Here is a 27,335-nt window from a genome sequence, read left to right as displayed (position 1 = left end):
AACATTGGTCTTAGGGTTCTTCACCAATCCACCTGCCTCTTTTCCACTGTTTTTCCAAAACTCTCCCAGCTTATACTCTTTGATCCTTTTAAGGTAAACTTTAGATTGTACCTTGCTCAAGAGACTCCAATCTCTGACCTATTGTTTACGGATAATTCTCCATATCCACAAAGTAATATCATGTCCCATCTACAAAGCCTTGCTGAAAAGCTACCTGTTTCACGCGGCATATTGTGTCAATGCCCACCTGCTTGATCATGCCATTTCTTCAACCTTAGCACCCATTCATCTCTCTCTTCATTATACGATCAATTCTTTACTTTTATATCACCTGTGTCTTTGCTCAAATTATTTTTTACCTTCTGTATACTAGGTAGTTTGTGTTCTTTGTGCGCTTGAATTCTCAGTTAGATCGAAAGCTCCTTGAAGGCAGAGATTATGTTTACATGTCTGTTGTACAATCCCAAACTTTCAGGAAGTGCCCAGTAAGTACTGAATGAAGGTGAGTTTCATGTATTTTACTTTAGGTGCATGTTGGTAAGCACTCAGTACAATCCTCTGCACACAGTAGTCATTCGATAAATGCTGTGGATGATGAAAATGGAGTGTTGAAAAATTTCTTTAATCGTGATATAGTCAAACAATTAATGGTATTTATTGGGCAACTACCTAGAATGCAGAGTTGGTAGACTCCATACCTACCCACAAGAAGCTCATAGTCTTGTCGAGCTTACAGCCTACATTTTCATGCCCTTTTGGGTATGATATTTTCTTTGTTTAACTGAGTGGGTTTATTTCACATGCTAAGCAGAGTTTGGTTAAATTGCTACTTGAGGTAAAGACATCCTCTTTTTTCCCTTCTCCTTTGACTCAACTCTCCCCGCCCTTCCCCTCCAAAGAAATATGTCTTGTGGTTGCTGCAGAGATTCAAAGCAAGAATACATTTATTTCAAAGAGTGACATTTAACAGAAATGAGGAGTAACATTGTGGAACTTTCTTTTGATTATTAAAAATTTTGGTCATAGTTTTCGCTAATGGTGTTAACTATAGTTTTTGGCTAAATTTCAATTTTAGTGATTTGTTTGCTTAATTCTTGCAGTTTCAGTTGGCTGTGGAATTTTTCACTTCCTGCTTGTTAACACAGAAATGACATTAAGGCCTACTTAAATCTCTATATTTTTATATCATTTATTGAACATCAGTGTGCAGAGCACTGTACTAAGCACTCAAAAGAGTATAAATATAAGTTGACATTCTTGAGGGAAACAGATAAAAAAATAATTACAAAAGGAGGGAAGTAATAAGAGTATAAAGATATATACCTATATGTTGCAGGGGCAAGAGGAGTATGAGAGTACCCAAATGCTTAGTCAATCAGTCAATTAATATAGAGTACACTATAACAATAAACGGACACATTCCCTGCCCACAACCAGCTTACAATCTTTGTAAAAATGTGATTATTCAAAGTTTAAAATAACCATAAACTAAACTCCGATGTATATGAACATTCTAGTGAGAACATGTACAGACAATGAAAGTTTTTGACTAAAGTTCGAAACAATATTCATCTAGTATAAGGATGTAAAAAATAGTGCTTTCAACTTTTAATGGAGCCCAAGGAGAGAAAAACAACATATGAATTGTAGGAGGAGACAAATGGTAAACTTTAGATGAAATTAAAATAGATTTCCCCTTCAGCTAAAATACTGTACTTAGAGAATATGAGTCATCTTTGAAAAAAATGATGAATAACTTAGATTTGTGACATAATTTTGAGATTGTTCATCAAATAATGAAATATTTGGACCAAAGCAAAATAGGTAAAGGCAGTGGGGAGTAAAATATAGCATTTGATTAATTTTTTCAGAGTAAATGTACTAATTTTAGATTAGAAGCTACTAGATACAGTAGTACCCTCTCAGTATCGCACTTGGAGAGTTACCAGTACTCTACCAGTCTCGGCTACAGGAGGGAGGGTCAAGCAGAGACATGCCCATTCCATTCCTAGCTTGGGCAGTGACAAGCAAGTGGAAGGCGATCTGCCACGAGTCAAAACTTACCTGTGCTGGGCAGCAGTGGCGTGGGAGGGAGTCAAGGATGGAGACTCAAAGTTTATTATATGGAAGAAGACAATGGTAAACCACTTCCATATTTTAAACTCTATGGATATACTATCAGAATGATTTCAGATGGAGGTGGCGCCTTCTGGGAGAGCTGTGTCCATGGAGTTGCTATGGGTTGGAAATGACTCAACAACTTAAGATGCAGTAGTGGATACCTTGTAATCTAAGGTTCTTTTTATTTGGCATTTAATTAATTGTCACAATAGCCATATTGTTTAATTGTGGGTTGTCCTTGTTCCTGTTAAGTAGATGGATAAAATGAGATCCTGCTACTCTCCTACTCTACTCTCCTAAAATGAGTTGGGAGTAATAGTGCACAGAATAAATGAGTCCCATCTTTTCACTCATTACTCTAGACCAGGTTCATTCTTCCCAGTCATCTTCAGTTGAAGGCACACTAGGTTTTGAGCATGTATTACTTGGTTTTGATGTCATTCTGTGAGATGTTTCACCCCTCTGTGATGTCAAAATCCAAAATAGTCTTATTGACCATAGAGATGAAGAGACCTTGTTTGGGGCATCATTGTCTGGGATATCATTCAGACATAGGAAGGCTCTCTAGCTTGGGTATGCGTTCTTGCTCGTAAAACGAGTCGAAGATGGCCCATCACTGAAAACTTGGGACCATATTGGAGACTTCCTGCAGGTGCATTAGTTGGGAAGCTCTGCAGTAGACTCCACCATCTGTTAGTTTCATAGCTCTTCATACAGACTTTACTTATACTATTTAACAAATAGCTACACCTATTTTTCCCTTATTGATGTGTAATGACAAACATTAGGCTCCTTAAGGAATTTAGAATGACAAATGTAGTATCAGGTGCATGTACCAGCTCAGCAGCTTGATTGCAGTTTTGAAGGAATGATTTTCCTTGTTGAGAATTTTGGAATTTGAAAGTTTTTGATGGCTTGGGTCACTGTCAGTCTTTGTGGGCAGAGGTGTGATTTCAAACTCTGTTATCAGGACCTTGTTGAGAATTTTGGAATTTGTAAGCATTTGATGGCTTGGATCACTGTCAGTCTTTGTGAGCAGAGGTGTGATTTCAAACTCTGTTTTCAGGACTGGTGAGGCAATTTCAGGGAAAGAAAGGAAAAAAAAAACATCTACTTGACCCAGGAAGCAAAGGGGCTGGTTGCTTACAGTTCTCAGAGGCCACTGGGTTTTGTGGGAAGAGTTTGCCTTGCCACCTCCAAGGCAGCAGACCTACACCATTATCAGGGAGAGCTGAGTTTTATATTCTCAGCTGGCTGCTCTTTGCCGCTGCCTGCCAGGAAGAAATGTCCCTGCTTTGCAATGACATGTGGTAAATTTTTCTCTCTCTGCTTAACCAATAACGGTAGTAAAATAAGCCAGAGACACAAATACTTTAGGAATTTGTGATTCCATCCCATTTTCCCAGCAAAAGCCATAGAGTAGAAATCCCATGTGTTTTGAGCTCCTTAACCTGAGCACAGGAAAAGTGGTTTTTCTCTTCATTAATCCTTGGGTTTACAGTTGCAGATTTCAATCTGGCATCTTCATTTTTAGTTATTTTCCATCATAATATTAAGCAGGATGGCCTAGTGGGTAGAGCACACACCTGGGAGTCAGAAAGACTTGGGTTCTAATCCCCGCCTTGACACTTTTCTGCTGTGTGACCTTGGACAAGTCACTTGACTTCTGTGTGCCTCAATTACCTCATCTGTAAAATGGGGATTAAGACTGTGAGCCCCATGTGGGACATGGATTTTTCCAATCTGATTAGCTTAAATTTATGCCAGCACTTACTACAGCATCCCACAAATGGAAAGTGGTTAACTAATACCACTAAAAAAAAAATTTAAGCATTAATTGTGTAGTACTCTCCCAAGCACATAATACAGTGTTCTACACACAATAAATGCTCAGTGAAAACCACTGATTGATTGCTGGTCATCATTCTGTCTGGAAGATCATTTTAAATGTGGATATCAGTGCTTTTTATTCATTCATTCAATAGTATTTATTGAGCGCTTACTATGTGCAGAGCACTGTACTAAGCGCTTGGGATGAACAAGTCGGCAACAGATAGAGACAGTCCCTGCCGTTTGACGGGCTTACAGTCTAATCGGGGGAGACGGACAGACAAGAACGATGGCACTAAACAGCGTCAAGGGGAAGAACATCTCGTAAAAACAATGGCAACTAAATAGAATCAAGGCGATGTACAATTCATTAACAAAATAAATAGGGTAACGAAAATATATACAGTTGAGCGGACGAGTACAGTGCTGTGGGGATGGGAAGGGAGAGGTGGAGGAGCAGAGGGAAAAGGGGAAAATGAGGCTTTAGCTGCGGAGAGGTAAAGGGGGGATGGCAGAGGGAGTAGAGGGGGAAGAGGAGCTCAGTCTGGGAAGGCCTCTTGGAGGAGGTGATTTTTCAGTAAGGTTTTGAAGAGGGAAAGAGAATCAGTTTGGCGGAGGTGAGGAGGGAGGGCGTTCCAGGACCGCGGGAGGACGTGACCCAGGGGTCGACGGCGGGATAGGCGAGACCGAGGGACGGTGAGGAGGTGGGCTAACAGCATCCACATCCTGGTCACACTCCCTACCTACTTTTCCCTTTGGAGTGTTTTGGATACAGTATGTTTAATATTGTTACACTAGTCCAGTGGAAGCCAGCAAGTCGGTTTCCTTCTCACAAATCATTTGAGTATGATAAGCCATATAGACTTGCTATGGACAGGGAACATGTCTGCTAATTCTGTTGCATTGTGCTCTCCCAAGCATTTAGTACAGTGCTCTGCACATAATATGTGCTCAACAGATATGATTGACTGATTGACACACACTATCTTTGGAGCATATAAGCAGGCAGTCAGTGCCAGCTAGCCAGGAAGCAGACCAGAACTGCAGTGGTAATTGAGTTTTCCTGCTCAGCCGTTAAGTGAAATGTCACCTGTTGCATCCGTAAAACCATCCTACACTTCATTTGTTTTCTCGATAAAGTTAGGGTAGTGGAATGAGTTTGGTTCAACTGACTAGTGATAGCTGTAACCAGACTTAGGCACAATTAACACATAATTGTGTTACATTTCCATTAAATCTCATGCAGGTGACTTTATGCCCGGAGCTTTAAGAAAGAAGCTGAGATGCCAGCATCCTTTCCCTGTGAGGAAGTAGTCAACTGTGCTCCTCTAGGCTGTAAGCTTACTGTGAGCAGGGAGCGTATCTACCAACTCTTTTGTACTGTACTCTCCCAAATGCTTTGTACAGTGTTCTGTGCACAGGAATAACTTAAGAAATACCACTGATTAATTGCTTTTAGATCCTATTACTTCTGCTACATTTTTGCGATATTTGGAATATAATTCCCTCTCTTCAGTTCCCCACCCCCCGAACTCCACTCTCTCCTCCTTGCACCCCACCAATATCACCCCCCTTTTCCGGCAGAAAGAGCCCATAAGTTCTGTAACCACCAGAGATGCACAAAGAATTCGTCATACTCAGTGCTTAGCTCAGTACGGGCAGGAAACGTGACTGCTAATTTTGCTTCATTATACTCTCAAGTGCTTAAAACAGAGTAAGTGATCAATAAGTACTACTGATTGGTTGTGTAGTTCAGTGCTCTGCACACAGTAACTGCTCAATAGGTTCTATTCACTGATTGATCAGAAGTCCCAGCAGCCCTCTGAGCCAATTGCATAGGTGGAACCTTATTTCCCCCGCTTTTCCAAGAAGTGAGGTTAGACCAGGTTCAGAATACACCTTTCAGAAACCTGTCATGTATTCTAGGTATTCAGCTTGTGAACTGGGCAGTAAAAATGAATGGAATTGGTATTCTGTGGTACTTGTATGGCATAAATTTGTTATTAATTTTGAGTGAGTGGTCCTTTAGGCTAAAATGAAGAGGTGCATTTTATAGCCCCTACATGATCATTTGAAATCCATTAAATTAAGATTTATGAGACTTTTTTTTTAACAAAGCTGCATTGGAGAGGAAAGTTTGAATGAGGAAGGAAAGTTAGGGATGTTCAGTGGGAAGAGAGGCAAATGAAATAGCAATGCAGATAGGGGATGAAGAAAAGGCAGAAACACAGAACAATCTGGTTGGAGTTTTCAGACTTCATACAGAAAGCCTCTGCTTTCTCTTTCTTAGAAGGGGAAAGTGGGAGAAAAAAAAATCTAAGCTTGATTGTATAGGCCCCAAAGTTCCTATTAGTCTCAAACTCTAGGAGGAAGGGCTGGATGAGGAGGAGAAAATTTCTTTGTGTGTATATTGCGTATGTTTAAGGAGGTGTATGTGTTTGAGCTAAGATCTGACAGTAAGAAAGAGACAAAGGGAGAAACCCTTGTAGATAAGAGCAGTGTTTCCCTAAAAGTGATAATTCAAGTTTGCATTCTAAAATAATACTCGTTCACACTGATCTTTTATAAAGAAAGAAAGAAATGATGGCATTTGTTAAGCGCTTAATATGTGCAAAGCACTATTCTAAGCACTGCAGAGGATACAAGGTGATCAGGTTGTCCCACGTGGGGCTCACAGTCTTGATCCCCATTTTACTGATGGGGTAACTGAGGCACAGAGAAGTTAAGTGACTTGCCCAAAGTGGCTGACAAGTGGCTGAGCTGGAACTTGAACCCATGACCTCTGACTCCCAAGCCCGTGCTCTTTCCACTGAGCCACGCTGCTTCTCTGATACATTATAATACATTTAAAATATTGTTCTATTGCCAATGACTTGAAGGCTATAAATTTCTTCAGTGTTTTAATATCTGTTTTTAAAGCACCAAGAAGATGTGTAAACTATGGGGCATATTGCTTTATACTTTTGGTAGAGGTTCTGAATAATCATAATTCTTTACTTTAGAAATATATGTGGACTGCTAATTTATTTTTCACATTGTTTAGTTAATTCTTAAAAAATTCCCTTTCAGAGAGCCTTCTAGTTTTGTGGAGGTTAAAACTGAAAATAGTATTGTTGATTAAAACTGAATAGAGTTCCAGCATGGCAAAAGATTGCTTCTTAGAGACAGAATTTCTTTCTCTGTAACAAATGAAATACAAACAGCTTGCTATGTCTTTTTTTTTCTTTTTTTTTGGTCCTGGACCAGGTTCTCCTGCGTGGATGGGGAGTTCTGGAAGTAGTAAAGCCACAGGAAATGCCTAAATATCCCTCCTCGGCTTTATTGGGTGAGAGGTATGCAGGGAGAAAAATACCTCCACCCTCCCGCCACTGTAGAGAGCTTCTGCGAGACAGCTCTGTGTAGGAGGACTTGCAGAACCACAAGTGGAGCCACAGGGCTCCCTCAACATGAGACCACCCCTGGTTTACCTCAGAGGACGGGGCTGGCAAATATGCAGCCCGGTGTCCTCTCTGGTACCCTATGCAGCCGCTTAGTGCTTCATTGAATGTGATTGGTTGGTTGATCCATTCCCAGGGTTTCCCTGCCAGCCAGCTATTATGTTCCCTTGTTTTTGTCCGTCTGTCTCCCCCGATTAGACTGTAAGCCCGTCATTGGGCAGGGATTGTCCCTATCTGTTGCCGAATGGTACATTCCAAGTGCTTAGTACAGTGCTCTGCACATAATAAACTCTCAATAAATACTATTGAATGAATGAATGAATGTCCAGTGCTTCACTGAATACGACTGATCGATCGATGAATACGATTGATTAATTTTGCTGCTTCACCAGATGTGTGTGAAAGGCTGGAGCTCTTGGCCATTGTCCGTTGCCTTACAGTGGAAAGAATCGCCTTGCAATACAATACATAGCCAAGCAGTTCTATGGCTGCAACGACATATGAACTTGGCTACCAGCCATAGCTAGGGGATGGGGGTGAACGGAAGCAGCCCTCCCTTTCATAGTTCCTGGGGATGAGTTGTTGAGCCTCTGGAAACTGCAAGGAAAGAATCCCGTTCCTATTTCTCAGTTACTCTTTTCTGTAGAGTCTAGAGGAGTTGGAGACAGGACTTCAGTAAATGTTGCCTTAATTCACCTGTCAAGAAAAATACCTCTAACAGATGCTCTCAGCCTTTACTAGTGTGGGCTATCTTTCCTTTAACTATCCTGTTTGTTTTAGTTTGTTTGATGTGTTATCTCAATACCTCTGTTCTCACTGCTGTGTTTGCTAATTACACATAAAGTGCTCCTGGTCAAACTTGATTTTTCAATCCTAGAGGAATGTATTTGGTGAGCTCTGAATATTATATAGTTGCTTAGTTATCTTATGCCACGTTAGGCGGTTGGAGCTTCTCCGGTGAACTCACGTTTAGATTTCAAAGTCAGCCCGGTTACCCAAAATTAAGCTTTAAAGCCATAGCAAACTGTTAGTTGTTACTGCTGTAGATTTAGTCACAATAGGTAAACTTTGGAGGATTTCTTTCCAACTAGCTTTAAGAATTATAAATTTAGTTTTAAGAGTTTAGTTATAAAAATATAGTTTTGAGACTAGATGATAAACTCTAGTCTTTTTTTTTCAAAGGCAAAAGTGTATTCTTATTGCAGCTACTGAAGGAATAAGCTTTGTGTTTGCTAATGCTGTGTTGATTTGGGGTCTTCTATATTTAGCTTTTTGAGATTGCTATTTATGCTTTTGTAATATCACACAAAGGAAGTGAACAGTGAAATCATTTTAATAACATATTTCCTAGTTATAATGCCTTATTTGTGAAATAGAGACACGAGAATGTCATTTCTTTCAACCCAGGCTAACTAAAAGTATTTCGTTTCTGCAACAAAATTTGATTCTTTTTCAGTGGTAAGCGCTGAGGTAGATCCAAGTTAATCAGTTTGGACATAGTCTCTGGACACAGAACTTGTAGTCCGAATAAGAGGGAGAACAGGTATTTCATCCCCATTTTACAGTTGAGAAAACAGAGACACGGAGAAGTTAACTGACATGCCCAAGGTCAAACAGCAGATGAATGGCAGAGCTGGGATTAGAACCCAGGTCCTCTGATTCCCAGCCCCGTGCTCTTTCCATTAAACCATGCTGCTTTTGGAATGTTTATCAGAATTCTCATAACTAACTACAACATTCTCTTAAACATAGCAGAGAGTAGTAGAGGTTGAAAGGAAAATCGCTGTTTTTTGTGAGAGATTTAATTTCATTCGTAAGTTATTTTAGTTAGAATGTAAAGAATAAGCCCCACAAAGTGATGTCCCTGATGTTTCTTTTCTCCCACAGTCTCTTCTTGCTGGTCTGGCCAAGTCAGGACTGTGACCAAGGCTCCATGACCCCATACTCACACATTCATCACACTCCGTGGTACATGGACATAGAAACGGATGCCCACAGACAGAGATGGTCAGCGTCTTCTCCTGGGAATGTTCATGCACTCAACAAGGAAGCAGTCAATAAGAACATGAATATATAGGCACACAAACTGAAAATCACAGGACGTAGGCAATGTGGTATACAACATGGCCTAGTGGAAAGCATGGGTCTGGGAGTCAGAGGATCTGGATTCTAATCCTAGTTTCTCACTTGTCTCCTGTGTGGCCCTGGTTAAGTAACTAAACTGCTCTGTGCCTCAGTTTCCCCTTCTGTAAAATGAGGGTTCAATCCTGTTTTCCTCCTACTTAAATTGAGCCCCCATATGGGTTAGGGACTGTGTATTCAATCTGATTTTCCTGTATCTACTCCAGCACTTACTAAAACACTTAGTATGTAGTATTTAATGATTTATTATTATTAATATATTTAGCCAGAGAGTGTGATGGGAGTCTCAGTATATGGAGAAAATGGTAGGAAGATCCCTACGAAAAGAGCAAGAAAAGTAGTAGGCTATAGAAAGGACTAGATATGTAGAAAGGACTGGTTATCTCTATTAGCATTTTCTGAAGACAAGAGCTGCAACACGGACTTCATTGGTCCAGAATTTCACAGTCTAAAGCATGATAGCTAGCCCCTACGATCTTAATACATTTTTACCTCCCAACCATAGGCAGGAAACAAGGAAACTTGGAAAAGAAACCTTATTCAGAGCTGTAGAAAAACAAAGATATACCCAGGAATCATTGAAGTAATTGATTTTTCCACCTATCCAATGTGCACAAATTTTAAAATATAATGTTTTATTTTCCCCCTTGGAAAGCATACATTATATGTATCATATAATTAGAGCAGGGTTTCTCAAGTGTGTCCATCTTAGAATTCTTACTTTTTGATTTTTGCTAGCTGTACCAAAATTATAAGGCAAATATGCCTTCTCATATACATGGGTACCTCCAGTTTGGAATGAGAATACAAGATAAAAAGGACCCAGCCTACACACTTTGCACCTCTAATGCTAACCTTCCCACTGTACCTTGATCTTGTCTCTCTTGCCACCGACCTCTCGCCCACCTTTTGCCTCTGGCCTGGAACGCCTTCCCTCTTTGTGTACTGCAGACAATTACTCTCTTCATCTTCAAAGCCTTACTGAGGGCACGTCTCCTCCAAGAGGCCTTTCCGGTCTAAGCCCTCCTTCCCCCTTCACTCTCTATTAAGTCGCTCTGACATGATCCCTTTATTCCTGCCCCCTCCTCAGCCCCACAGCACATATGTACGTAGCTGCAATTTTATTTACATATATTAATGTCTGTCTCCCACTCTAGACTGTAAGCTTGTGTGGGTGGTGAACATGTTTATTATATTGTTATATTGTATTCTCCTAAGCGCTTAATACAGTGCTCTCCACACAGTAAGTAATCAATGAATATGATTGACTGGGAGTTAGAAGCCCTGAGTTCTAATTTCGACTCTGCCACTTGTCTCTGTGACCTTGGGTAAGTAACTTTTCTATGTCTCAGTTATCTCATCTATAAAATTGGAATTAAGTCTGTGAGCCTCGTGTGGGACAGGGACTGGGTCCAACCTGATTAGCTTGTATCTACTTCTCCATTTCCTCTTTCCCTTTCCTGCTCTTTCCTGGCTGAGGATGAGGCTAGGGCTGGGAGATGAGATGGGGTAACAACAAAAAAGCAACCTACTGAAGCTTGGGGGTGGGGAGGCAGAACTGTAGGCAGCTGAGTTAAGAGGTGCAGGGGAATGAGGAAGCCATTGGCAGTGGGGAGGCATTAATAGTGTGACTGTTGTCATTTAGAGCAGGTTGTGGAACATAACCTAACAAATTACATGTACGTCTATGGAAGAGGAACAACTTAATACAACCATTCAGGACACATTCATGCTTTCATAGAACACATCATAATTTTCTACTACAACTCATCTCTCACCCTTCGCTCCTTTCTTGCCAGCCTAGTCACTGTACCTTGATCTCGTCTCACTCCTGACTCCTTGTCCAGATCTTCCTGCTGGTCTGTAATTTCCTCCCCTATCATTTATGACACACCATCACTCTCTCCACCTTTCAAGCCATCCTAAAATCACATCTCTTCCAAGAAGTGTTTTGCCTGATTAAGCCTTCATTTCCCTTACTTTCCCTTTTTGGATCCTTACCCTTTAAGCATATACCTGTAATGTACTTGAATATCTGTGTCCTCCTTTAATAATAATAATAATAATAATGTTGGTATTTGTTAAGCGCTTACTATGTGCCGAGCACTGTTCTAAGCGCTGGGGTAGACATAGGGGAATCAGGTTGTCCCACGTGGGGCTCACAGTCTTAATCCCCATTTTACAGATGAGGGAACTGAGGCACAGAGAAGTTAAGTGACTTGCCCACAGTCACACAGCCGACAAGTTTCAAACTCATGAGCCCTGACTCCAAAGCCCATGCTCTTTCCACTGAGCCACGCTGCTTCTCTGCGAGCTTAGACTGCGAGCTTGCTGTGGGCAGGGAACAAGCCAAACAAGTCAGTTGTACGGTACCCTCCCAGCATTCGGTACAGTGTTCTGCACAGAGGAAGCCCTCAGTAAATACCATTGATTGATTGTATCACAGAGTACACCCTCCCCCCCAAAATTGTACTTTGTTTAGACACCGTAAAATGTAAGCCATTTATCAGAATGAACCAAATGTAGAAAAAAAATGTAGCCATAGAAATGTTCTGATGGCTAGAACCAAATACTCTTTGAGGATCGTAGAGAGTTAAATTAGATCTTATCCCTAAGTGAGCTTGCTCCTAAACCATCTCAGGCAGCTGATACTCTAACATCTTTTTAAAGACCAAGACTTGTGGGAGAGAAGGATTCCACAATCCCCCTTTGGCAGCCTTCCCCATGTTTGAACAGTCTCCATTGGAAGAAGATCATTGTATCTGACTCAAAAAAAAAATCCCCATTCTTCAGTTTAAAACAATTTTCTCTTTTTTTTCCCTTCTCACTGAAGATGGCTGTTGTGTTTTGCAAGATCATCAAAATCGCTCTCTGGAATTTGTGTCTTATAAGCCCCAGATTTTCTTTAGCTGGGTGTTTTAAAATAAATATGTGGAGTGGATGCCCACTATAGAAAAACGTTTTCCCCCATTTTGCTCCTCAAGCAATTTGAAGGGTTAGTTTGATTTGAGAATTAGGTTGGTGTATGGCAGCTTTTCATAGAGGGAGGATGGAGAGAATTTCAACTCAGTTTTGTCATGAAATACAATATTGCTTTATGTACCATAGGGTGGGTTTTAATGAGGTGTTTTATATTTCTTTGCAATTTTATAAGGAGAAATGATTGAAGTTCTGTATACTTTAAATTCTACTCTACCACAGGCACCTTCACAGCCATCAGGATTTGATGTTAAAGCCTACTTAGACTGGGATCCCCATGTGGGACAGGGACTGTGTCTGACCTGATTTATCCCCCCTCTGCCACTTGTCAGCTGTGTGACTGTGGGCAAGTCACTCAACTTCTCTGTGTCTCAGTTACCTCATCTGTAAAATGGGGATTAAGACTGAGAGCCTCATGTGGGACAACCTGATTACCCTGTATCTACCCCAGCACTTAGAACAGTGCTCTGCACATAGTAAGTGCTTAACAAATGCCAACATTACATTACATTATCTTATTGTATTTATTGAGCATTGCAAAGCACTACACTAAGTGATGCAGAAGGGAGTGGGAGAAGAGGAGAGGAAGGTTTAGTCAAGGAAGGCTCTTGGAGGAGATGTGTCTTCAATAAGACATTAAGTGGAGGAGAGCAATTATCTGTCTGATATGAGGAGAGAGGGCATTCCAGGCCAGACGCAGCATATGGGCAAGCAGTTGACAGCAAGAAAGATGATGATCTTATATTATCTAGATTATCTTGATTATATCCCAGCCCTTAGTACAGCGCTTAACAAATATTTAAAAAAAAATTCCATTACATGTTTTCAAAGGAGCACACAGGATCCACATAGATGTTCCTGATGACCCTTCTGCTGACCGTCTTCTGTCACTCCTGAACTCCACTGACTTCCTGCTCCACACCACTTCGCCCACTCACCAACCTGGACGCACACACTCTCATCATCTCTAAGAAGTGCACAATCTCTGAAATCCCTCACCTACTCTGAAATCCCTCTATCTGACCACAACCTCCTCCCTTGCCTCCTCTCCCACATACCTCCTCCCCCTAAATCTGTACCATTCCCCCAGAGACCTCTGATCTTTTGTCTCCATCCAATTTTCTCAACTCATCATGCCCCACTTAGCCTCCATTCCCAAACTACACCCCTAAATGACCAAAGAGATTCTATTAACACTCTGTATTGAACTCAATTCACTTGCTCCCCATCCCTTTGTTGACTCGTGCCACTAACCCACAGCCTTGGATCACCTATACAGTCTCCCTTCTTTGCTTTTGTGCTTGAACTCTAAAGTGCTGCTTTCTGAAATCTAAATATCAGGCTGACTTCATCCACTTCAAGTTTACGCTTGCACAGTTTAACTCTTCCCTCTCCTGCTTGGCAAAATTATTTTACCACCCTTATTGACACCCATGCCCATCGCCCTTGCCAGTTGTTCCAGACATTTAACGCCCCCCTCAGGCCCCCTGTCCCCCTATCACTTTCCCCCATTGACCTGGCCACCTACTTTATTAAGAAAATTGATACTGTCAGGCGTGAGCTCCCTAAAATTTCCCCTACCCCTCCTCAGTGCCTCCCCCTTCCAGCCCCCTCTTCAACTCTCCCATCCTTCCCAGCTGTATCTCTAGAGGAAATCTCCTGCCTCCTCTCAAAAGCCACCCCCCCCACCTACACACTTGACCCTGTTCCTTCGCACCTAATCCAAACTCTTGCCCCCTCCATTTTTCCCTTCTAAACAGCCATCTTCAACTTTTTGCTCTCCAATGGATTTTTCCCCACTGCTTTCAAACATGCCCATCTTTCCCCTATCCTAAAAAAGCCCCTCCCTTGACCCCATGGCTCCCTCAATTTATTGACCTGGCTCCCTCCTACCATTCCTCTCCAAACTCTAGTGAGTTGTGTACACCCGTTGTCTCAAATTCCTATCCTCTGATCCTTGACCCCCTCCAATCTGGCCTCCATCCCGTTCACTCCACAAAAACTGCCCTCTCTAAGGTCACCAATTATCTCCTTCTTGCCAAATTCAACGGCTTCTATTCCATCGTAATCCTCCGCAAACTCTGAGCTGCCTTAGGCACTGTCAACCACCCCTTCTGGAAACATTATCCAACCTCAGCTTCACTGATGGTCCTCTCCTGGTTCTCCTCTTATCTCTTGGGCCATTCATTCTCAGTCTCCTTCATGGGCTTGTCCTCTGCCTCTTACTCCCTAACTGTGGGGGTCCCTCAAGGTTCAGTTCTGTGTCTCTTTCTGTTGTCCACTGTCACCCACTCCCTTGGAGAACTCATTTGCTCCCATGGATTCAGCTACCACCTTTATGCAGATGATACCCAAATCTACATCTCCAGCCCTGATGATTATCCTTCTCTCCAGTCTCGCATCTTCTCCTGGCCTCAAGACACCTCTACTTGTATGTCCTTCCATCACTTCAAACTTAGCAAATCCAAATCAGAACACCTTATCTTCCCACCCAAACCCTGTCCTCTCTGTGACTTTCCCATCACTGTAGATGGCACCACCATCCTTCCTGTCTCACAAGCCCATAAATTGGCATTATTCTTGACTCCTCTCTCTCATTCAACCCACATATTCAATTCATCATTAAAATACATTGGTCCCACCTTCACAGCATCACCAGAATTCACCCTTTTTGCTCCATTCAAACTGCTACCATGTTAATCCAATCACTCACCCCTATCCTGCCTGAATTACTGCCTCAACCTCCTTGCTGACCCCCCAGCCTTCTGCCTCTCCCCACTCCAGTCCATACTTCAGTTGTATTTATTGAGTGCTTACTGTGTTCAGAGCACTGTACTAAACACTTGGAAAGTACAATTTGGCAACAGATAGTGACAATCCCTACCCAATAATGGGCTCAGAGTCTAGAAGGGGGGAGCAAAACAAAACAAGTAGACAGACATCAATACCATAAAAATAGGCAAATAGAATTATAGATATATACACATCATTAATCAAAAAGTAATAAATATGTAAAAATATACCAAAGTACTGTGGGGAGGGGAAGGGGGTAAAGCAGAGGGAGGGAGTAGGGGCAATGGGGAGGCGAGGAGGAGCAGAGGAAAAAGGAGGGGGCTCAGTCTGGGAAGGCTTACTGGAGGAGGTGAGCTCTCAGTAGGGCTTTGAAGAGAGGAAGAGAGCTAGTTTGGCAGATGTGAGGAGGGAGGGCATTCCAGACCAGATGTAGGACGTGGGCCAGGGGTCGATGGTGGGACAGGCGAGAACGAGTCACAATGAGGAGGTTAGCGGCGGAGGAGCAGAGTATGTGGGTTGGACTGTAGACAGAGAGAAGGGAGGTGAGGTAGGAGGGGGCAAGGTGATGGAAAGCTTCGAAGCCAATAGTTAGGAGTTTTTGCTTCATGCAGAGGTTGATAGGCAATCACTGGAGTTTTGTTTAGGACAGGTCACCCCACTCCAAACAAAAACTCTTCACCATTGGCTTTAAAACACCATCACCTCACTCCTCTCCTACTACAACCCAGCCCGCATGCTTTGCTTCTCTAATGCTGACCTTCTTGCTGTGCCTCAATCTCACATATCTCACCGCCGACCCCAACCCATGTCCTGCCTCTGGCCTGGAACACCCTCCCTCCTCATATCTGACGGACAATTACTCTCCCCCCTTTCAAAGCCTTATTGAAGTCCCAGACTAAGCCCCCCTTTCTTCTTTTCACACTCCCTTTGGCATCACCCTGATTTGCTTCCCTTGTTCTTCCCTGCTCCCTGCTCCCTTCACAGCACTTATGTACATATCTGTAATGTATTTTTTTATGTTAATGTCTGTCTCCTTGCCCCTAGACTGTCAGCTGGTTTTGGGCAAGGAATGTGTCTTTTTATTGTTCTATTGTACTCTCCTAAGCGCTTAATACAGTACTCCGCACTCACTAAGCATTCAAAAAATAAAATTGAATGAATGATCCCTTTGGATTTAGAAAGTGTCTTATTCAGTGAACCATGCTTTACTTGCATTGGTATGCAGCAATTTTTCACGAGTCCTGTTGTTTTTTTGTTTAGTAGCTATTTTTTCTTTTGCCTGTCCAGTTGACGAAGTGCAGATGTTAAACATTTGTGGTGGACCACAGGTGTAGTTTGTCTTGGCGGATACCAGGAGTAGAATGCTCCAGATTTGGGGGCATTTCTGTGAGGAATATCATTCTTGTTGTGAAGGTGTGCCTGACAAATAGTAAGCACTTAACAAATACCACAGTTATTATTACTAAAGATGGATATGTACCATATGTGCCAACTCTAGGTTGCCTTGTTTTTTCGTATATTGCTAGTGCAGTCACTTGTGATAACAAATAAGAGCAGTAATATGCTGCTCTTGCTTTCTCTATCCAGGGTGTCTCCAGCCCAGACACTGAATCATGCTGATTCAAATTGCATTTTGTGGCTTGGTAATGTGGAATTTCCTAGGGATTAAGATAAATGTAAGAAATTCCAGCAAGATTCAGTGCACATGTCAGAGATGAACTATTTGCTTAGCTCTTGAGTGTTTGGGGGAAAGCAGATGGTTTTTTAGGTGTGAAATCCACCTAGCAAGTAGGATTTTGGGAGTTGGCCACCTAATGGAAAGAGTTTAAGACTGGGAATCAAAGCCCAGATTCAAGCCCCAGCTCTGCTCCTGGCCTGACCTTGGCCAAGTCAGTCAGTCAATCTTATTTATTGAGTGCTTACTGGGTGCAGAGCACTGTACTGAGCCCTTGAGAGAGAACAATGTAAGACACATTCCCTGCCCACAACCAGCTCACTTTACCTCTCTGGGCCTCAATTTCCTTATCTGTAAAAGGGGAATGAAATCCTGCAACTACCCCAATTTTTAGCATGTACTATGCATTCAGTAACTGTATTAGGAATTCATTTTATTGGCCATTTTGCTTGTAAAGATGTACATTTAGAGTGGCACTTGTGTTGATATTTTCAGAGTGGGACTTTTGGTAATTTTTAAATGAAATACCAACGGTATTCACTGATATCTGCATGACACCAATTTTTGGAAATCATTGTAAGGCAAAGTATTTAGGTAAAGTAAGAAGTATGAAAGAGGAGTATTTGGTCAGTGATGCCAAGAGGCAGGGACAATATTGCAGAAATGGACTGATGTAATAATACTTACTTGTTCTGTGTGTGTGTGTGTGTGTGTGTGTAAAACGTTTGAATTTGCTATATAGGTATCCCTCTCTAAAGCCTGTCTTGTTTTTTGTTAACCTCATAGACTGTTTTCTTTTGAATATGAACATTTTCACAGATATTGAAAATATTCAAAGGTTGTGGGTAAAGCAAAAGAATGAAATAATTGAAAATCACTAAGAATCGAGGTATTGAGCCATATACATTGTTTGCTCCAATTGTTTTTGAGGGATTACTGTATTGGTGTCTGATAATGCTTCTATTGCAGGCTTGGCAAATACATTACTAAGGTAAAGGAAAGTTTCCTGGAAGAGAGATAATTTTAGGAGGACCATGAAAATAGAATGTGATGGTTCTGATTTTTTTGGCAACAAAGACATATACATTAATAATTGAATGAAAGAGGGAGTTTGGAGGAGCTTGAAAACACTTCCTTTTTTTTCTGCAGAAACAGTAGCACTCAAATACCAATTTAGAGAGGAATAACTGCACAAAAAATATTTGTTTGGATCACCTTGAGCAACTCATAAAAGAATATAAAAGCCCAGTTTGTAAAATATAGTTTTTCCCCAAATGGCAGAGCAAATCTTCTACTGAGGCTCCTTTTTCTTAAGTTAAAGGAAGATGTGTGAGTGATAGGTAATGGAATCAAGCAATTGAGTTTACTGAGCACTTGCTTTGTGCAGAGTACTTGGTAGAGTACAATATAGCAGAGGTGGTAGACAGATTTTCTGTCCATGACAAGCTGGGGGCAGGGAGCACATTTGTTCACACACTTTACCAATCATAATTGATACTATGAGCTCGTTGTGGGCAGGGATGTGTCTGTTGTACTCTTCCAAACGGTTAATACAGTGCTTTGCACACAGTAAGCATTGAATACGATTGAATGAGTGAATGAACATCACTCATCTTAGTATTTCCTGTTTTGCAAAGATTGGATTCTGGCAACTTTCAACCATGTAGTCAATCTGTCACCAAACTCCGTTGGTTCTGCCTTCACAACGTCACTGAAATCCACCCTTTTCCTCTTCATCTGAACTGCTACTACACTAATCATATCCCGCCCTGATTCCCGCATCAGCCTCCTCACTGACCTCTCTGCTTCATCCTGTCTTTCCCCACTCCAGTGTATATTTTTCTCTGCTGCCCAGATCATTTTTCTAAAAAACGTTTTGTCCATGTTTCCCCACTCCTCAAGGACCTCCAGTGTTGCCCATCCACTTCCACATGGACCCGAAACTCCTTACCATTGGTTTTAAAGTACTCATTCAGCTTGCCCCTTCCTACTTTACCTTGCTGATTTCCTACTACATCCCAGCCCTCACACTTTGCTCTTCTCACACCACTTTACCCACTATACCTCGATCTCGTCTATTTTGCCACTGACTTCTTGCCCACGTGCTCCCTCTGAACTGGAACTCCCTTTGCCTTCATATAGGACAGATCACCCTACCTTCAAATCCTTAGTGAAATCACTTCTCCAAGAGGCCTTTCCCGATTAAGCCTGCTTTTCCCCTACTCCCTCTCCCTCTGTGTTGTCTATGCACTTGGATATGTATCCTTTAAGCATTTGTTATTCACCCACACCACTTACAAAGGTATCTGTAATTTATTTATGTGTGTCTCCTATAGTCTTTAAGCCCCTTGTGGGCAGATAATGCGTCTACCAACTCTGTTGTATTGAACTCTCCCAAGCACTTAGTACAGTGCTCCTAACATAGTAAAAACTCAATAAATACCATTGATTGTTTTAGCATATACTTCGATAAAATGATGGTTCAACTTTTAGCAGTTTCCCTCTGTTTTGGGGCATTTGTCAGATCCTAAAGTAAACACAGTCCAGATGCAGTGCTCACCAAAATTTAAAGATTACTGTCAATATTGTTTTAGAAATTTGAGATCATCACTTCAATCACATTTTTTTTTTCCTTTACAGGATGGTTTGAATTCCTTGGTCCTTGATCTGAATTTTCCCGCTCTAAGGAAAAACAAGAATATAGATAATTTCTTAAATAGATGTAAGTTTCACCTCAATCTATATAATAATAATAACTATGGTATTTGTTAAGCACTTACTATGTGGCAAGCACTGTTCTAAGCACTGATTGCAAGTGATTATACTTCTGAGGTAATTCTTTGAATTCGGTTAAGAACGTGTTGCAGATTTTAACTTCTAACAACTTTTTTAAACTTCACCTCTTCAGCATAGCATTAATTTCAAATAAGTCTACACCCTATTTGTAGTTGGGGAGTATGAAATTTTAAAACACTATAAGCAATAAAACCTTATTTTTTTATGATTTTAGAACTAATAATCCAAAGAGCTGTAAGAAATCTGCTCTAATTAAAAAATACACATTTCTTGTAAGTACATATAGGAAATACTTATTTAATATTGATTTTAATATTCTAGCATAAGATTCTTAAATAAAAATATCACAGCTCCTGGTATAACACCATGAGCATCTAGGTAGGATTACTATAGCGACATAATGTAAAATGAGTGATACTTATGAGTGTTAAAATTTTCAATTGTATGTCTTGCTTTCTTACAAGCCAAGTGATCCATTGTATTCTAAAACATTTACAGAAGTATAGTTGGAACCACAAAATGATGTGTTTCAATGTAAACACATTGAAAGGTAATTTTTAAGTTTCTTACCCAAGATTTTGAAAAGGTCTCTACAACTGCAGCACAGATTTTGAGACCCTGACACAAAGAAATGAACTGCTTTTGGACCAATATTGATAACATTTATTCCTGAAACACCATAATGTGGTACTAAATCAAAGCATTCTTTTTTAATTCAATGTAGATGAAAAGATTGTGGAAAAGATTAGAGGCCTACAAACTAAGGCAGAAGACTATGATGTTGTTAAAGTGATCGGTCGTGGTGCTTTTGGTGAAGTTCAGCTGGTAAGTGTTTTTTCTTCTGCTTTTTTATGACTCATTATGAGTAATGGCCAAATTGGCTGATTGCTTTATCAGTTCTAGTTTTTCAGTAACTTCAAAAATAAATTCAAATATTGCCCATTTGTATTAAGAAGGATGAATTAATTTTTCTTAATCCTATAACTTTGTGTTACACCTCAAATTCATACATTAGAAAGGCCAAGAAAAAAGTTGCCAAATCAAATTAGTTGCTGCTATATTTTAAATTCAGCCTTGAATGTGAAGATCATATGCATGTGTGAAATATAGTACAGGTCAATATTTTGAATATAAAATTCATGAAGAAGTGAATCTGACTAGAAAGATAAGACAGCCAATAGCTTGGTTCATTAATAATAGAATTTTGTTCAGGAGTTAGTTATCTATGTTTGGTTTGATTAACATGGTTAAAAGAAAAAGCTAAATATTATATTCACTTTGATCCTCCCTATCCTCCAATTTGACTGACAGAAAGGTGACACATTGATAAAAGATATTATTTTGACTCTGTTAATTAAGGAACTGGCATTATAATATGGCATTGTATCTCTGAGCATGAAATGAGTAGAGAGCTTGAAGTATTTCCCACACTTGCTAAATGCTTGTTCACAGGAACAATTTTTAGCCTGCATTTAGTAATGTAATTTAAGAATTTAAGAATTGTATTTCAGTTTGCATTTACTTTTTCTGTGGTCTAGGGGAAAAATTGTGGGCCTGAGTTCTAATCCTGGATCTGCCATTTTATTTGAAGGGTATTAATTAATTGCTTAGTATGTGCCAGGAACTCTTCTAAGAATTGGGGTAGATGGAAGCTAATCATTTTGGACACAGTCCACGTGTCATATGAGGTTCATAGTTTTAATCCCCATTTTACAAATGCAGTAACTGAGACACAGAGAAGTTAAGTGATTTATTCATTCATTCAATCGTATTTATTGAGCGCTTACTGTGTGCAGAGCACTGTACTAAGCGCTTGGAATGTACAATTCAGCAATAAAGAGAGATAGTCCCTGCCCACAGAGGGCTTACAGTCTAGAAGCGGAAAGATAGACATCAAAACAAGTAAGCAGGCATCAATATAAATAAGGTCACACAATGACAGAGTTAGGATTGGAACCCAGGTGCTTCTGACTCCCAGAGCTGTGCTCTATCCACTAGGTTACGCTTCCTGCTTGTGATCTTAGGTAAATCACTCAAATCTGTTGTGCTTCAGTTTCTTTTTCTGTAAAATAGTGATTAAATGTCTGTTCTATTTCCCCATGAGACTGAGGGCTCTATATGGAACAGGGATTGTGTTTGACTTGATTATCTTGTATCTATCCCAGTGCTCAGCATGTAGTTAATGTTTAACAAATGCTGCAGTTATATAAAATATTTCAATAAGATTATATTGCTATTACTTTTGTATTTTAAAATTGTATTTATTTCATGCTTTATTTTCACATATCTCACAGAAATTAGTTAGCATATTTCAGAAGACAGAAGAATGTTTTTTGCATTCCATTAATCTTGATTATTTTACCTGAGCAATGATCATTTCCAGTATGTTTGATTTGGCTTTGAATTCTGGCTCTGCTGTTATAGGCAGAGCAGCTATTTAAAATAAAGATGAGAATAATGAACAGGAGCTAAGTTTTGTTTTTCTTTTAACACATTTTAAACCTTGAACTAAATGTGGTTAATGCAGACCCATCAGGGTTGGCAGAGAAAAGATGTCAAATAACCATGCAAAGTTGTTTTTTTTTTATTGTGAAGTGAGAAAGCAATTTTGAATTCTTTTTTTTCTATTGGAGATGCAAGGTTATCTCTCAATTGTTCATGAAATGGTTTCCTGGGAAGTTGCAAATACTGTACTGGTGAAGGGAATTTCAATATTACACAAACATTTGCCCAGAACTTTTGTCCCAATCCATTTGATTGATAGTAATGTAGCCAGGGGTGAAAATTTTACTTAAAGTTGAGGCATGGCTGAAAGAAGCAGCTACTTCCCTTTTAAATGAGGACAGTAATTTCCTCTGTGGGCTTAAGGAAGCCCTTGCAGTGTTTATTGATATAGATATATATATGTACATGTATATGTATATTTAGAGAGGTATATAGGATTGTAATTTGCAAGGGCCCCTTCATGTATACATATTTAGTCTTTGTATTTGAAGAAGACACCACATACAGTGAAGTTAACCTGTGAATGCATGTATGGCAGAGTAAACTGTTGCAGTATTTTGCTCTGTGAAAACAGAGGGTTCAGCAATTATCCTTGAATAATTTAAGTCCTGAATTCCAATTAGGAGATTGTCATCCTAACTTGCTTTCCACTATCTCCTGAACCAAATAAGGCAAGCCCAGCTTTTCAATTTGGAAAAAAAAAAGGCAGAACATTGAGACTGCATTCTAGTAATGAGAAATGTAGTTTGCAGTTAAAGTGGTGGATCTAGTCGAGCCAAGATTTATTCCCAGGAGTTTTATCAGAGAGAAACCCGGGCTCTCTCTCCTGAGGAAAAGCAGCCACTCATATTGCTCTCTTTTTGTGGGCGGGGCAGTAATTCTGTCTTCCCTATTTCTAATAATTTGCTGGGACAGAGCATTCTGCACAGATTAGACATTTTCTCCTGTGCTCCTATTGCAGAAATCAACACTTCCCAGGAATCTCTTCCTCCCTTCCTAATACTGCCCAATAAAAATACATTTTGGTACTTATTTATGGAGGCACCCAGAAGAGCAATATTTCAGCGCTTGGTTAGTTGAAGCTTGTTTTTTTTTTTCCCTTCCCCTTCCTCTCCCCCCCTTTTTTTTAATTCCTGTTTAGGACTTATAATATAGTCCTACGTAGCCTGCTGCACCTGCACAATCACAAATGGTTGCCACTGCTTTTAAAATAAATGATGATGCATACAGGAAAACTAGTGAAAAGTGTAGGGCGATGGTCTAAAGGTTAGCATTTATCCGCAAATCAGTATTATTGTTAACAATCCTTCCCTTTTGGAAATGATGTAAAGGTGTTCACAAATGTTGCTTTTGGGAGATGTGAAAAATGACAGCTGAAAGGAACTCTTTAGTCATCATAAACCAATTATATTTCCTGTCATTCATTCAATAGTATTTATTGAGCGTTTACTATGTGCAGAGCACTGTACTAAGCACTTGGAATGAACAAGTCGGCAACAGATAGAGGCAGTCCCTGCCGTTTGAGGGGCTTACAGTTTAATCGGGGGAGACAGACAGACAAGAACAAAAGTAATAAATAGAGTCTTGGGGAAGAACATCTCATAAAAACAACGGCAGACGTTAAAAAAAATTAGACTGTAAATCCAGTCCAAACCACTTTCTAAGTAAGAAAACTAGTCATAGCTCATGATTTCTTTTGTAATGAGTGGTTTACTCTTCTGTCCATCCAAAATTGTTTCTAGCTCATAAATAGCATTAATGAGATGGGATGTCTTAAAGAAGCGGTTTACAGAACCCCTTTCCTTATGTAGAAAGGATGTTAATTTGTTTTACATTCCTGAGATGTGGGGTGATTTATTGAGTGAATTTTAGAATTTGACTTGGAATGTTTTCCTGTGGATCTGTCAAATATTTTAGTTCCTTTGAAAATACTTCTAACAACTATTTCTCTTTTTCATCATTTGCTAAGAATCATGAAGTCAGAGAATTGAAATTCATAAATAGAATTTCAGACCAAATCATCAGATCAGTCCAACTACCCACAGAGTATCCTATAACATCAAAGAATTCATGACAAGCAGTAACTCTTTACCATTTTGATCGACAGGTTCGCCATAAAGCATCGCAAAAAGTTTATGCCATGAAGCTCCTGAGTAAATTTGAAATGATAAAAAGATCAGATTCTGCCTTCTTCTGGGAAGAAAGAGACATAATGGCCTTTGCCAATAGTCCTTGGGTGGTTCAGGTAAGGAGGAAAGAACTTTATGTGCGCTTCATCTTTTTATAGTATATTTTATAGTATATGTGCATGCTTGAGACCTTTTTGTAACCTGATGTCCATACGTATGCAGGACCAAAGAATATGGCAGCTGGAAGGCCCTGTGAGGTCAGCAGGTGACTTTTAATTCCAACCAATATTGATTTTTAGTTTGGCTCTGAAGCTGAGAGTGTTGCTCCTAAGTTTTGGGACAGGACCCAAGAGACCTTCTCTGATCTGTAGTCAGACCAAATGATTCTCCCGAAGGTTGGGATAGTTCCAGTCATGTATTAGGTGTCAGTTTTCCCAAAAAGCACAGACAGAATATTGGTTTCACACTTTCTCATGCTGTTACTCTGAGGCATTTCTTATGTGAAAGATGAAGACATCTTCAACTCCAAGTTTGTGGGTTTCATTTCCGACTAAATTTGAACATTTGCATTCTTGAACTATTAGGCGGCAGGGATAAGATGGCACTTTGGTTTCGAATGAGAGGCAAATACCCTCTAGGAAAGTCCTTGAGAAGTAGGACTTCTATAGAGACAAATTGCTTTTTAAAAAGTTATCATATTTTATGAACCAAGTCAAATCATTTCCATCAATTCACTGATGGTATTTGTTGAGCGCTTACTGCATGCAGAACACTGTAGTAAATGCGTGGAAGACTATAGTACAATAGAGATTGGTAGATATGATCCCTACCCCCAAGAAACTTGCAGTGTAGTGATTTCTCTGAGAGCAGCGTGGCCTAGTGGATATAGCAAGGGCCTGTGAGTCAGAAGGACCTGGGTTCTAGTCCCAGCTCCGCCACTTGTCTGCTGTGTGACCTGGGGCAAATCACTTCTTTGTTCCTAAATTACCTCATCTCTAAAGTGGGGATTAAGAATGTGAGCCCCTTGTGGGACAGGGACTGTGTCCAAGCCGACTAACTTGTTAAAGTGCCTGGCACACAGTAAGTGCTTAACAAATGCCATAATATATATCTATCATTTAAAGTACTTGATTGGAAAGAAATTAGGTCTCTTGGGGAAATTAAAACCCAGTAACAAATTGTCCAGAATTGTCCAGCTTGCATTAACAAAAAAAAATTGTTATTTCTAGTTTTATTTCATATTAAAACATTTGTATTTCAACAACATATAGTATTCTGTAGCATTTTCTTTTTGAGAGATATGCTAAACACAGAAGCTGTGCTGTCTGAAGTCTTTAGGAATGTCCTTTCAAGAACATTTTAGCAACTACTGGAAGCCCTGCCATGTTCAAGTGTAGTAACTCCATAAATTTTTTTTTAAGTCTTTTAAAGGTTTAGTGTAATTTTTCTGTTTTTGGGTGTTGGAGAAGAGATGGTATCCTCAAGCTTGCAACATGTGATACCTGATCATATTTGGCTTCACTCTGGAACCAAAGGAACTTTCTATGTTTGAATTCTTCTTTCCAAGAATAGGAGACTAGTAGACTATTTGGGTCTATAAAAGGACAGAATTTGAAGAAGACGGGTAGTGTAGTAAGGAGAATGAGAATTAAAGTGAGAGATGAGAAGTTTGCCTTTTTCCTACCCCAAATAACCTAAGTACCCAGAGCTCATATAATGTGAGGATGACAGATCCAACAACCCAGGACCAGAATTTGTCTCCTGATAGGTAAATCAATTCCTCTATTGTACTTGAGATAAAACATTACCACTTGGTGTATCACCCTTTTAGTGACTTCATTTAGGGCTGAGATTAAAACAGCATTAGTAACATTAGAATTATTAGTAATTCTTGCTTTAGTATCTATCCCACTTGCATGAACTCAGCTCATTTTACCTCTGATTCTGGGATCATCTAATACCTATTACTCTGTAACCTTTTATGGTTCATTCACTCTACCTTCCAACTAATTCAGAGTATTTGCTAAACTCTCTTTGTGGTACCTAGTCTTGGCGCTTCTACAGAATTTTTACTGGATCTCTTTTTCACTTCCTCATTAATCCCTGAGTGATTCATTTTTATCTTGAAAGTCCTTTGTGGTCCTCCTCTACCTACATCATGTCTCTCTTCTTTCCTCCTTTTTTACCCAGTTCAACAACTCTTCTATATTATATACAAGTCCAGAGAGAAGAGCGGGGAGGTACTGAGGTTTATCTAAGCCCTAGTATATGTCCGAAGGCTCTGATTTTTGTGCTGCTTGTACTGCCAACCCCTCCCATGCCCCTTACTGTTCCACCTTCCATGGCACCATGTCTCTCACTGCCTATGCAGAGCTAGCTATGCAGAGAAGCAGCGTGGCTCAGTGGAAAGAGCCCAGGCTTGGGAGTCAGAGGTCATGAGTTTGAATCCTGATTCTGCCACTTGTCAGCTGTGTGACTGTGGGCAAGTCACTTAACTTCTCTGTGCCTCAGTTACCTCATCTGTAAAATGGGGATGAAGACTGTGAGCCTCACGTGGGACAACCTGATTACCCTGTATCTACCCCAGTGCTTAGAACAGTGCTTTGAACATTGTAAGCGTTTAACAAATACCAACATTATTAGCTATAGGCTGAGGATAGCAGTAAGGCAGATCAGCTCCTTTGGATGTTTTATTTCCCTTGATTTTATTTTTGCATTTGCACTTCTCTTTCCCTTCCTTTGAAGCCCATATCACCCACATTTACTGCCCGCTCTAATTACTAGCCATGGTCAGTTACCATAAGAGATATGTACATAAGTGCTGTGGGGTTGAGGTTGGAGTGAATATCAAATGGCCAGATGTCAGAGATCCAACTGCATCGATGACACAGGAGGGAGAAGGAGTAAGGGAAAGGAGGGTTTAATCTG

At 40.3% G+C, this 27,335-nt stretch overlaps 1 protein-coding gene across 1 annotated transcript in view; it reads left to right on the top strand.

Moving 5' to 3' along the window:
* The window catches only part of ROCK2 (Rho associated coiled-coil containing protein kinase 2), a 139,600-nt gene that overhangs the window by 52,005 nt on the left and 60,260 nt on the right, over positions 1-27,335 (top strand). Inside the window, exons 2-4 of the mRNA XM_029081096.2 lie at positions 19,618-19,699; positions 20,498-20,598; positions 24,386-24,523. Coding sequence (XP_028936929.1) covers positions 19,618-19,699; positions 20,498-20,598; positions 24,386-24,523 — 321 coding nt within the window. The remainder of the gene's footprint in view (positions 1-19,617; positions 19,700-20,497; positions 20,599-24,385; positions 24,524-27,335) is intronic.

This window comes from Ornithorhynchus anatinus, chromosome 1 (assembly GCF_004115215.2).
Source record: "Ornithorhynchus anatinus isolate Pmale09 chromosome 1, mOrnAna1.pri.v4, whole genome shotgun sequence".
NCBI classification, from domain to species: domain Eukaryota; kingdom Metazoa; phylum Chordata; class Mammalia; order Monotremata; family Ornithorhynchidae; genus Ornithorhynchus; species Ornithorhynchus anatinus.
The sequence above is the reverse complement of the archived record's forward strand: the minus strand, read 5'-3'. Positions and strand labels throughout refer to the sequence as shown.